Here is a 14,133-nt window from a genome sequence, read left to right on the forward strand (position 1 = left end):
AAACTAGCACTTCTTAAAGAAGTTACATCATTATGACTGAAAACAAACAAATGTAAATCTCATTTTAGAGGTAGGTACATCTCACACCACTGCTATGTAGTGTAAGCAAAAGTTTTACTTCAGTGGGTTTGATCACAAGGCATGAAGTTCCATCTTTGCAGGAACAGACTTCTTTCATGCCAAATTTTTATTTTTCTTGAACCAAGTTGTCCGTAAGTTTCAAAGGAAGAGAGAATTTGGGGAAAGAAAAAAAAAAAGGAAGCATAAAATTTAGGTCTTGCTGTTTTAGGAAGTTTTCATGAATTTTAATCCAAGTGGTTTCTATCTGAGGACGCATTTACTCATAAAAAAACATATACAAGGCATTCTTTACCTAAACCAGATCCTGCTGAGCTCTCCTCATTACCAACTTAATATGAAGACAAACTTCTCAGTTAAGCAAGAGGAATACAGATGAAAGAACCAACACGGAAGAAAGTAAAAGGACCATAAAAATAAGTATTAAAAGCAAAGTAGTAGTATTAATTTGCAGAATAACAACGTGAGGAATGAGAGCTTAGCTCAGATCAGAACTTGGCAGCATGGTAGATGTGAACACGAATTTGACGTGAAATGTTAATCGAGGCTAGTGATAAGAAAATGACTCTGAAATGATGATGAATTCATTTATGCTTTGAAAGCAATATAGGAAATGAAATGGAACTGACGAAGATAAATTTTCCCATGCACACGCCTAATATATAGTAGACAATAAAAATGAAACAATAAAGAGTAACAAAATATGTAGTGTTTGTTACAAAACTGATGAGAACAGACATCCACCATTATACCTTTCCTAAGTTATAGACATTAGCTGAATATGTTTTCAGAATATGTTTTCAGTGATAATGAACTTTTCTCTATTAATTCTATAGACACGCAGTGCAAAGTTTTATTAAACATCTCACATTCTCCTTTACACAATTTACAATTTTATAAGCTGTATTATAACTGCTAACACATCTCTTCAACACTCTTCTAGTAAAATAAGATATTTACAATTTGTATTTAATTGTCACAGTTTATTAGCTCTACATTTTCCTCACCTTTAGTTAGTCAATAGCATATACAGTATCTGAATACCCAGCACATGTTCAGTACTGACCTAAAATTACACAACAGAAATAACTGATAGTTAATCTGCACTGCTCTGCTTTCCTTCACTGAGTTTTATGTTGTTCAGAAGGTATATTCATCTATGTGAGCTAGGTCAGGATATCCATGGCTGCATAACATCACACAATTGTGGAAAACTACAAAGCCATTTTCTTCTTATAGATGCTACAGATACCCCAACAAGCAAGAAGTTCATACCTGTAGAGGATGATTCTTCCTATTATTTAAATGTATTTTTTATACTGCACCTTTGTGTTTTTCATGGTAAAATCTGCCCCAAATTTTCATACTAAAAGATTCTCTATTGTTCCTACATTTCTTTTTAAAATAAAGACTACACTTAACTCTATGCCGTTTTTTAACCTGAAATGAAAAAATCAGAATTGATAAGAAAAAGTAGTTGAAGAAATTATTCAGTATCTGAGCCTCAAAGCAGAACGGTCACAGTATATGACTACTAGAAATGAAAACATCAAACACACATTGATTTTTATCTTGTCAATTCCATTTGTTTTGTCACTTGCCTGAGAACTCTACAATATTTGGGTAAAAGGAAGAAGGCTGATAACTAATGGACAGAGAACAAGCCATCCATTAATTGGGATAGGGCTCAGAAATCACCTTCGAGGTAGACAGAGAAAATTCATCAGTGCTATGTTTGTGGCACTGAACAAAACTTTCTGACAAACCAATAAGATACACTTTTAAAGACAGATGTTTCTGCTTGTAGTTCAAAGTGAAACAAGTCCTGGTATTCTAGATGGCAACCTGCGTAGATAAAAAAAGCTTATTCTGCCTGAAACACAGTATAACAAGATGTTTTGGCTATATTACCTACTTACTTTCTAAAAAGTTTCCATCTTTAACAAGAGAGAGATCTGCTTAACTGAAGAAGGAGGAGCAATTTGGTTTTGTCCTACATGTCAATCTACCAATACCCAAAGCTTCCAACATCACTTGTGTCCTCTGGGGTCCACAGTAATGTGAATTGTCTTTATCCAACTACTTAGCAAATCATTATCACATAGCTTCAGTCGACCTTTCTTTTCAATCTCTGCACTTTTCAGGAGTTATAAATCAGTTAACTTTCAAGCTCGATGAGATGGCATATGCCCTGGTTTGAAGAACAGATGGAGGCTTGGGGGAAAATTGTTTCTGCGGTCTTGCTACAAGCAGCACTGCTCCATAAAAGTGAACCATTCGCACTAATTTCTCACATAAATTATACAGGCAGGGGATACCAGCCCATTCAGCAGAAAATCTTTCATCTAGCTTTCAGAGGTCATTTAGCAAATTTAAATTAAAGTTATTTCTGATACATGGCTGGGTTTTCATTCCATACGCTTTCAGGAGACGGCAATTTACATCAAATAAAGGAATGACTTTAATTGTGTATTCAGAGAAAAAGTAACAGTAAATTAACTGCCATAATATTACTGTTTTCTAGAATCCTGGGATAAGTTGCAACTATTAATTAGCCACAGAGGAATTAATGAATGAAATATGGCTGCTCTGTACTATAGGAATCAGGTAAACTTTTCAAGGCTGTTTTAGACTCCATCTTAACTGGAGTCCCCAGATGCAGCATTGATGTTGTTAAAAGAAAGGAGATCTCAGACATTTGTAGGAACATATTTTTTTACTTTTTAAGGGAAACATGATATTCAGTTGTTAAACAAACGTGTCATAATTTAAAAAAAATATGATATGTTTTCTGAGCATGGAGAAAAGAGACATTTCATTAAATTCTTAAATTATAAATATGAAAGAAATGAAAAGGACTAGAGGACAAAACCTAACTCTAGAAAAAATTACATTTTTGTGAGCCACAAGTGGTAAGAAAGAAGAGATTGCATTGGGAAACCTCTAACACATAATGTCACATAACTCAGTGTTTCACCAGAAATATTAGTTTAAATGTAGAAACTAAAAACAACCAACAAGAATGTTGATAAGTTCTGAAATAGTTACACTGATTTTTATGGGATTTCATAAAAACATAGTGGTTTGCTTCAGTGTTTTGCAGTAGCATTTTAATAAGATTCTTTTTTAATCTCTAACATCTCACATTTCTTCTAAGACCTGCAAAGACATCTCCTCTTCAGATGTGAAAAGGAACTTCACTTTATGACAGTAAAGTCATAATGATTTGTAAATTAGTATTAAAAGTAGTGAGCCCACAAAAACCGCATATTTCAGGGCTATAAATAAATAGAATAAATTCATTTGGAATTAGTGTTACTTAGTGGTGGGATCAAATCAGTGTAGAAATTTCAAACTTGAGAAACCTGTTGTTTCAATACTTTCTGTGACCATATGTATCACAGAATGGAAACTGGAAGCACCCAGAGTTACTCAACAACTTAAAAAATGTTGCCTTAATTGAAGGGTATTAGTTTGGTACCCTATTTCAGTTACAAATGAAAAATGGTTAAACTATATAAATAGTGATTTTTGAAAAAAAAACAAAACAAAACAAAACAAAAAAACCACAATAAAAAACCAAACCCTATTGAATATAAAATTTTCACATTGATAAATATAAATGTAATTAGATCCAAACTAACACTTTCTTAAATGTAAGAGAGAAAATTAAATCAGCAGTTATTAAAAGGATGATAAGTTCTAGAACCTTCATAACTTGGGATATTATCATAGAATCATATAATGGTTTGGGTTGTAAGGGACCTTAAAGACCATCTAGTTCCAAGCCCCCTGCCATGGGCAGAGACATCTTCAAAGCCCCATCCAGCCCGGCCTTGAACGCTTTCAGGGATGGGGCATCCACAACTTCCCTGGGCAATCCGTTCCAGTGCCTCATCACCCACACAGTAAAGAATTTTTCCTAGTATTTAACCTAAACCTACTCTCTTTCAGTTTAAACCCATTCTCCCTTGTCCTTACACTACATGCCCTTGTATAGTCCTTCTCCATCTCTCTTGTAGGCTCCCTTCAGGTATAGGAAGGCTGAAATTAGGTCATTTGAAGCCTCCTCTTTTCCAGGCTAAACAATCCCAATTGTCTGAGTCTTTATAATTTATGGTTGGACAGGCTGCTGGGCCATCCTGTCTAGGCCATGCTTTTGCCAAGAAAGGTTGGACAAGATGATCCTTGAGGTCCCCTTCCAACCTAGAATTTTATGATTCCATGATTCTATGATGCTATGACTGTGAGCATTATCAACCAAAAACCTAAGAGATTGTAGGAAAATTTGTAATATCATAAGGAGAAAAAGGGATAAGATAATGGATAACATTTACATCTGGCAAAAAGGATCCCATTCTACTGCAGTCAATAGGAATTTTGTTGTTTTATTGGCTAGATAACATATTGCATTTATTCTCTCTTTGTATGACCTAAGGTCATAGAGTGGGTGTAAGTGTAATACCTACACAACATTGCTTAAGAGATTTACAGGAGTTTTCATGTAAATGAAAACCAGGTCATAGTCATTATGATGTGCCTATTTTTTAGCATTATGCAGTTAAAAACCTGAAACTAGAATCGACTTTTGATTTCTAAAAATCTCTAAGAAATAAAGCCACTTGCACATCAGCAAAGACATTTTTGACAGTGATTAGTTGGGCAGTGGTATCATAGTCACAAAGCATGATGAATGACATTTGTCCATACAAAATTGTTTATGAACCATATTTATTTGTACTTCCTTCAGGAAGCCATAGTATATAGATTATTGATGATTTCTGATTTAAAATGATGCAACTGAGCTACATTTTTAGTTTAAAACTGAATACCTCTTTCTTGCTACCATGCTATACAGTTTTGTTTTATTATTGTCTCCATAGAAAATGGAGATTTTTACTGCCCTTTAAAAAAAATTATTATTTTCCAAACTATTCCTTTACATTGTATCTGTTAATATACTGTGGTCTTTTTTTCCACAGGCAGCATTTAGAATTTGTTTTTCTAAGACTTTATTTCTTTACCTCAGCTCATACTTCTAGTTTCTCAAAGTTATTATGTGTAATTTCTGGCTTAAGAAATTTCAGTTGCCTTCTCTTGAATCCACACTACAATCTTCTGTTATATCAACACACTTGTATTGGAGACAGGCTTATAAAGGATCACCGAAAAGATTTTTAAGAAGGAGTCCATTGGGAAAGATACACAGAGGTCGATCGCAGAAGAAAACTGAATTATTCTTAAAACACTAATGAAGACATTAAATAAAATATAAACCAACATCAGTCTGTGCTGCACCCACTGTGCCTAAGCATGATACATGACCGCTTCTCTTTCTATGTAATATTTTAAAAAGCGTGACAACACTTCTGGGGGATTTACAAGTTTTCTTACAGCGTTCTCTAAATATCTTTTATTAAGAAGATATTAAATATAATTTAACAAAGAATGGAAGCAGAAAAAATAGGTCTATATCTGAAAATAAGCTTTTAAAAAGTATTATTTTGCATAGGTAGTTTCTTCTCTTTGCTTTCAGATATCTGAGGCTGCAATTCCATGGGCAGCTAAACTAAACTAGCAGTTCATTGCTGTTGAAAGAAAAAAATTCTTCAACTCTGTCACATTCTTCACTGTACTTCACTACTATTTCTCTCCACCAAGACACAGCATTAGCACCCATGGACAGTCTTGTAATCAAAGTTCTCAGGACGACGAACATTTTGCTAATCAAGAAAAAACATGCCTACCTTCTTTTCTGAGTTAGTAACATAACTTTAGTCACAGAGGACTCTGATAAGTGTCAGTGCCAGTGTCAAGTATGCCTTAGAAATAGAGAGCAGAAGAGGTGAAGGAAAGTTAGACCTTCCCCTTATGATGGCAATAAGCTATTAAAACCCCTCAACTTCTTGAATTACATCTTGAATTACATGAATTGCAAGACAACAGTGTAATAATGGGGTCATTCTGCAGGGTAAATGAGCTCCCTCCAGTTAGTTTTAATTTGTTTGGGGATTTGAACTTTGGAAAGTGTTACCTAAGTCTACTTGATACTGCACAGCGAATAAGTTATGGTGTTTATTCATGTGGCTTAATGCCAAGACAATGTCACAAAAATGAAAAATACGAAGACATTACTTGAAAGTTTTGCAACAGAAAACTTGCCTCCCCTCCAATTATATTGGTTGATATAAAAAAAGTTGGTTTTCTCTCACTTAAAACTTAACCCTCAAGCAAGAAAAAAGATTGCACCTCCAGGAAAAGAAACCCAAATTTAAAATTCAGTTATTTTAGAGAGAAAACCCCCAAACAAAGTCCAACACCCAAACCAACCAACCAAAACAAAACCAAAAAAACACTACCAAAACAAACAAACAAACAAAAATATATTTCTTGGTATATAGGTAACAGTTTACTCATAGCAGTTCTGAATTCTACATAAACTAGTATACAGCACACTGATAAAACCAAGTGAAGAATGAGAGTTGCTAATAAAAACTGTAGTTCTGTGGCACGTTCCAATTATCTGTAGTCCCTACTACTAAAAGCAACCTTCAAGAGTCTGCATAAGGTAAAAAGTGTGCACACATTCCAAATTCATGATGTTAAAGGTAAACCACTTTTTTTCACCACTGCATTTATTTACTATCAGCAAGAAGTAATTTTGCTACTATAGCTTATACTAGCTCCTGAAAAAAAAATTAACTGCGTAGGAAAGAGGAGTTGAAGAGAAATTAAAATTAAAATGGTAAAAGTCACATCCTTAGTGAACACAGTTATTCTGGAAAAACAGCATAAACTCCAAAAGATAGAAATCATGTTCAGTGTTGATATTTTGCTTGACAAGTTTGCGTTTCTGAATTTGGTTTTCATTTCTCTGGAATTGCTAAAATTCTTTTGAAGAATGGAAGTTTCTTTTACCTCTGCATAATGTTTCCCATAATTAACTCCACTCCCTAAAAAATAATTTTTCAAACATTCTGATGACTTTCTGTGTGATACAGAGAGACTGCATTTCAAACACATTCTTAATAATTCAGAAATACTTTCTTAGTGTTATCAACTTTCTTAGTCAAAGGTTTAATTGCATTCTGACCTTTTTTAATTCAGTATCGTATATTTAAAAATGGAAGTGCTTTTCAGACCTGAACTATGAGCTTTTATTATTCATAGCTTGGTATGAGATTGTGCAAAAGACAGTATTACTACACTTTGAAAGAAAATTGTGATATATATAAGATGAAAAAAAAACTGTGGGAAAGTAGTCACAGAGCTTATAAATATTTTAAGACATTCTTCGCCAAAAAAGATCACTTTATAATATTATCTAACTCTAAATTAACAACAATTTATGTTCCAAAGTATCATGTTTGATACACATTTTCAAAACATACCATTATTATTCATTCTCTGCTAGTGGACAAAACCAAATGCTTCATATTTGGAAAGACCCTCATACATCTGTTAAATAACCGAAGAAATTGTTTATTTCTAGATCTCAAAAACTACTGTTTTATAAAAAAAAATAAGCATTATATATTTGCAGTAATTTTAAAGCACAGATATATAGAGACCTCTATGTATGATCACAGAGGAAGGATAAAAACAAAGGCTTCCAATTTGATATTAAAATATTACAGAGTATATGCCATTTAGCAAAGAATTCACCGACTGCTAGTACATCCCTGAATGGAGATGAAAAGTCTTGAATTAATTTTGTAATGATTTTTTCACTTTAATTGCGATAAAAACCAGAAAGTTGTGTACTGAGCTAGAAAAAAGGTCGGGGTTTTTTCATAGACATAATTAACAAATCATTGTCTACATTCACCTTTTGAAAATGACAAAAGGAAAACTTTTTTCCAGTTTTGAAAACAAAAATTGGGAACACCAAGACAATCATGTCTCCCTCTTTTAGAAATATATGTGATTATAGCCTCTAGTACCACATAATTTTAGCTTGGTATTATCAGAGTTTTTTTAATCCTTTTTCTTTTCCTCTGGATGCTATTCCTTAAAACCAGGTTTGATTTCCCATTCTTGTATATAATATGTTGTAAACATATATTTTCATATATTTTCTTCCATTAGGTTGAAACAGGTGTATTTGAACTTTTAACAATAGTAAAAATTACCGACCAGAATTACAGAAATATTCTAAGAGATATCTGTCTAAACTTAAAGACTGAGAATTAACACAGAACACACATCTTGCTATAATGGTCTTGTAGTGACATCCAATTTGCTTTGGTCTCTTTTTTTTTTTTTGAGAAAAGGCACCAAGGTAAACACCATAGTTTATCTGCACAGTTTAATCTTGTCTATGCTAAGGATTAAATTGGAGTAAAAATGTCTCTTTATAAATCTAGAAATTATTTTGGAAATAACTAAGCTAAACAACAACAAAGCACTATTATTTCATAATTAAATATTCAACACATGCAATTATTCAAAAATAGTTCTGTGTTGTTCCTGAAGTTTAAGTTTATATTTTATTTAGGTCTACAACCATAGTTATATGTAGTCAGCTCTTACAAGAAATTAATCATGGGCTTAATTTAAAATTAGGGGTATGCAGAACTGTCACAATATCAAGGATCATTTGTGCATATTTTTTGGTACATATTAACACAATTCATGGATATTAAACCATTTTAGATTCTCCTGTTGTAGCTTAAAACTGACTGTATTCTGTCTGCAGAATTACAATAAAGTGAACAAGAATTCAAAGTGTTTTCAAACAAAAACTTTAATGTCTGATAGTTATGGTTTTGTTTCAGTAATTATAAAAAACAAAGAAGCAAATAAAAAACAGCAGTGTATTTTGCAGGAAAGAACAAAATCCTGTAGTATTTTCTTTTATCAGAAAAAATCAGGTTTCTGAGACTCTCTTGCATTTTCTCTCATGCACCACTTGGTAGACAAACTAACAAGAGTGAAATGAAGCATGATATACATAACAACTAAACAGAGAAAAAACCCTCTCAAAATAAAATATTGATATTGTGCAATTATAGCAGGATTAAAATATCACTGTTACCATTTATTTCATCTGCAAATAAGTATAGTTCAGCCAACCTTTTACAGGACATTTTGCCAAGACGCATTTCATTAGCAAAATATCTTTTCACTGTCATGAATTTAAACAGTATTGAGTAGAATATATTTGCAAAAAATTTACTTATTTAATTAGATTTACAATTAAATACGATGAACTGATCAAAATCAGCCATTAGATGTCTGTTGGATATGCATGTCCTAATAACAAGTGAAAAATACAGACCTTAATTTATCTATACCTTTAAATATTAGCTAGTGATGAACAACATTCTCACCCTTTTGCAGCATTGGGCAGCCTATAAGACTTTAGAAGCTATCTAATGTAATCTTTGAACTAGAAAACTCTCATTTGCCTGCTTCCTCTACTTAAACTGCACAACAATCTATGATGGTTGCATGTCAAACTAAACAAAAGTCTCAAGTAACTCTACTACTTCAGTATTGTTTTCTTAAGTACCTGCCACAGAACTCGGTCTGGATTGACTTTTGACTAAATCAAGTGGCATGGAATAAGGGAAATAAGGTTTGACCTGGCTGTGCTAATGTACAAATGGAATACTCTGCTACTGTGCTGCCTTCTTGAACTCATGTTGAAGTCCAATAATTTGTTTCAAAAGAAAGGAAATAGCAAAAAAACCCTGTTGCATGACACCTCAGTCCTACATTGCACTAGGTAAATGCCAGTGTTTTACTGTGGTAGGTGTACATTAGATCTGTAAGACTGCAAATGTTGTTAATAATAAATACACACTGGATCTTTGACTAGAGACTCTGCCGTTGTGACTGTTTACGGTAGTATGTTTTCAAACAACTCAAATGGTCAGATAAAGGAATATAACACTTACTCTAGACATTCATCTATGGTTGGAAGGCTTGTAGATAACAAATTGGGAAGCTGGAAGTCACCCATAAGGATTATCGAATCCAACTCCTTGCTCCTCACAGAACTACCTAAATACGACTAAGAGTTTTGTCCAGAAACTGATAGGCTTGTTACTGTGATCATTTCCCTGGGGAATCTGTTCCAGTGACACCCTCTCAGGGAAAAACCTTTTCCTAATGTACCATCTGAACTTCTTATATAGCTTAATTCCATTTCCTCATGTCCTAAGTCAACTAAGCAGTCACTAGCATCATCTAGTGGAATGCCAATCCTTACGAGGGAAATACATGCATCAAAATGCCATTAAAATGAGGTAATTTTTCTGTACCTCTTAGTCTGATTTTGAGAAATTAGAAATTATAAAGCCTCAAGATAAAAACTAAATTGTGCAGATTTTTTTGCAGTTGCTTGAAGATCATCTTTGGGTGATCACCGGGTGATGAAAGATCAGAGTGCAGACCTGTCTTGTAAGCCTGTGAATTTTAGTCCAGTAAGGGCATTTCTAGTGTTGCCTAAAGCCCAATTGCACTGGAATCTCATTTTGACCATAGTCTTGTTGGATAGAGATTTCCATTGGTGCAAGAACTATTAATTGTTCCTTGTGCTGATTCAACACTGCTATATAGGCAACAAAATGGTAGCACAAATCTCTCTTCACTGCTTCAATAAGTGAAAAAGCTACCTTAAAAATCTAGTTAATATCAAATATAGTACCACTTACCACATTATAGGACTAATCCTGTTGGCTTCATTACAGGTAGAATCCGTTATAAGATTGCAAAATCCCTCCTTTTAGTGTTGACTAACATAGCTATACATTTAAAATTGGTATCATGTTCTTGAAATGAACAATTTATAACATTCTACAAATCTGATATACTTTGTTCATGCATATCGTGTTCATTTTCTGTAACTATCGTTGCTTCCAGCAAAATCTTATTGTAGTCCAATAAATAAGACAAAAAAATACAGTAATTCATGATAACCAAAATAATTAAATAGTAGGAGCAGGTTAAAGATCAGCATTCATTTTTTAAATTAAATTTAAAAGTCTGCGGTAGTTACTTAGAAGATTGGCAAGTTTTACAAATAACATCGCTAAGCCTTTTAGAGAGAAACACAGCTGCATTAGAATGGAGTCATTAGGCGATACATTTATTTTGAAGCCAATTAACCTTTTGTCAGAGAAATGTCGGAGCTGTAATGGTTTCAGCAGTGGAGGTCAGCCTGTAACAGAGGCACGTATGACAGCGATTACGCTGTCTGACATATGCTGTAGACCGAGTACAGCCGTGGAATGAGAATCTGCCTTAGTTTGTATTCTGCTCTGCATTTTCAGGGAGCAGGCAATCTTGACCTATCCATTTAGGTAATTAAAGCTTCTATTTGGAAGTGTCCTGCAGGAAGGTGAAATTTGTGGGAGATAAATGGCTGCTGCTCACTGTATCCAGCCACTTCCATCATTTGATGGACTGCCTGAAACAGGCTGCATTGCCAGGTCCTCATAAAAATAGAGATGAATTGGGCAGGAGACAATTCTCTAAGGCAAAGCAACTCTGTCATCTTCCTTTTTGCAGCATATAATTTAATTGTTAGCCAAGGCAGACAGCTGACTCAGGGGCCTTTCTCTAATGACTTTCCCACCATCTTCCATTTGCTAAGAAATTATTTCAGTGTATTTACTTGCAAGCTAACTTTGTTTGACAATGAGAGATGTCACTTCAATAAGCTCAGCTGGCTGTCACAGCTGTGCCATGACTTACCTTCCAGGCGATTTTGTTTGCTATCGTATCATGCTCAACGGCAATTGGAAAGTCTCCTCTGTCATAAAACTTGCGAAATGCCGTGGGCTTTGCTGGTCTTTCTTTTTGTGATCCTGCAAGTGGGGGTCCTCTTACCTTAAAAAACCCCCACAAACAAAACAAGAAAAAAACCCATAGTTTAGTGGTAATATATTTTTAGAAAAAGCCTAATTTACATGGTTTAAATAGAAATAGATATGAAAGAATAACACTGATCTCCGAAATCATAGTTTGCTTTCTTCTTTACATGTCACTTCATGTGTAAAGTACATTTTGCTGGTGATCTACAGATTTTGTTAACTGTTTTTTTTGTTGCCAATTTCAGATTGTCCCATAAGAACTGATTATATTTCGAAGCAGATCTCTCCATTACCACAGCACTTTTAAGCAGGATTAAAACACCATGAAGGTATTGACATTCTGTAGTAGAAGTTGTTGGAAAATTAAGTATTTCTCCTTTTTATGTTTGCTTCTTTCTAGAAGTAATTTGATTTGATTTCCACCTAATATTACTGTCCACACCTTCCATGGTCTTTCCCTAGTCATTAGATAATGAGATTAGGTGATCTCCTTCAGCAAATCCCTTCCCCAAATGCTATGGATTTGGCTTTGATATGACTCCCAGTCCTTCAGTATTTATGGCTGAAGCACTGGAAAGAATGAAGGTCTTCTCTCAGACCTCTCCCCTCTGCCTGTGAGGAAATTTGATTTAGTTCCACTTAGTTCCTTATCTGAGTTATTGCTGGTTTAGCATATTGCATAGGTTGAATGACAGTCCAATTCCAAAACGCTCACACTGGAATCTTTTTCTCAGACAAATATGGTAATAACAGCAACTAACAATCGACACTAAGATAACAGAATTTCAAGTACCTATAAGAAATCTATTGTCTAAGAAAATTAACAAAGCTAATCTCAAATGCTAAAAGAGTCTAAAAGAGTCTAAGAGTTAAACTAATCTCAAATGTCCTTGACAACTGATTCTTTCCTGAGAAACTCTATAGCTGTACATCTTGAATACAGACTTTCTACAGTTCTCTGCATATCTCTTTTGTCAAAAATGCTTTTATAACTTGCTACCTTTTATAATACAGAATGTGTAAGTTTCAAAAAAAGGTGAGAGCTTCAAGGATCATAAATCAGATCTAGTATTTTGTATTCTATTTGTTTCTCTGTCTTCAGTGGCCCTTATATTAGTTTCTAGCAGTACAGACATTCAGCTTTCCAGTGAACAGAATGCAAACATGTAACATCCCTCGTTTCATTTCTGCTATTCTGTATTTTAACTCAGCTAACTACAGATCTAAATTTGACTTGGCACTTTTTTCCTCCAAAGTATTTTGACATCATTTTCCACTAGCTGAAGTAGAAGGGTCCGCTAATGATAAAACTACACTGTATTTTCCTAAAAATAGCTTACATTAGAGTTACTAAACTGTGACCTATTGTTGCATATTGCTGTCCCTGATAGATCATGTCCAGTGCAAATAGATTTGATATGCACAGCTGTAACTTTGCTTAGTAAACGCATCCTGCAGCAGTTGAGAGTAATACCTCAAGAAAAGCATTTCTATCCAGTGCAAATAAAACTTATTCTTCTGCAGAGGAACAATTTTTTCTATGCCACTAGTCTAAGTACTTTCACTTGTTTTTTTGGTCTTTTGTTTGTTTGTTTTTTCATTTCAGAGAAGTCTATGAGTCACTGAGCATTTGAGGCCACTAGAAAAGCACTTCTGTTCTTTTTGTGTATTTTTCATAAACAGGTCCTTCACACAGCCTTTCAAACTTTATTTTCTGTACAGTATTAGAAGTCCCTGTTATATTAAATTTTAACTTACATTATTGATAAAGAATACGTTGTCTTGACTACGAGATACAATCTGAATTATTTCTCTCAGACTCTCATAATTAGAGGTTGTTAATGCAATCCCAAATTGCATCTTATCTGATACAAAATGTTTTATTCTTCCAACTTATGTTAGTAAATTTACTATGACCCTTTTCCTAACGCAACTTTATGACTTTTCTAGAAAATATGCTTGTCATTTCAACTTCTTCCAGTTCTTTATTCAGGAACAAAGATGCTAGAAGGACTAAAAGTACCTTGGTTATCAAACCCATTGTGCATTGTCCTTACAAGATGGTTAGAAACTCCATCTTAGGTAGTATGCCTACAATTCTCAAAAAAAAAAAAATCTCAAAAAAAGATATGGTAGAATTAGAAAAGGTTCAGAGAAAGATAATGACTGAGGGTATGGAATTGCTTTTACAAGAACAGAATAAACTGGGAAAATGATTACTAAGGAGGAATAA

The 14,133-nt window shown here is 33.9% G+C and overlaps 1 protein-coding gene across 1 annotated transcript in view; it reads right to left on the reverse strand.

Moving 5' to 3' along the window:
• PACRG (parkin coregulated) overlaps nucleotides 1–13,760 on the reverse strand; it is a 180,553-nt gene extending 166,793 nt beyond the window's left edge. The window contains exons 1-2 of the mRNA XM_039382123.1: nucleotides 13,659–13,760; nucleotides 11,782–11,916 (exon numbers count right to left, since the gene is read on the reverse strand). Coding sequence (XP_039238057.1) covers nucleotides 11,782–11,916; nucleotides 13,659–13,760 — 237 coding nt within the window. The remainder of the gene's footprint in view (nucleotides 1–11,781; nucleotides 11,917–13,658) is intronic.
• Nucleotides 13,761–14,133: the final 373 nt, after the last annotated feature.

The sequence above is a fragment of the Pipra filicauda genome, unplaced genomic scaffold, assembly GCF_003945595.2.
Source record: "Pipra filicauda isolate LSUMZ 115617 unplaced genomic scaffold, ASM394559v2 scaffold258_size1095741_pilon, whole genome shotgun sequence".
In the NCBI taxonomy this organism is placed as follows: Eukaryota; Metazoa; Chordata; class Aves; order Passeriformes; family Pipridae; genus Pipra; species Pipra filicauda.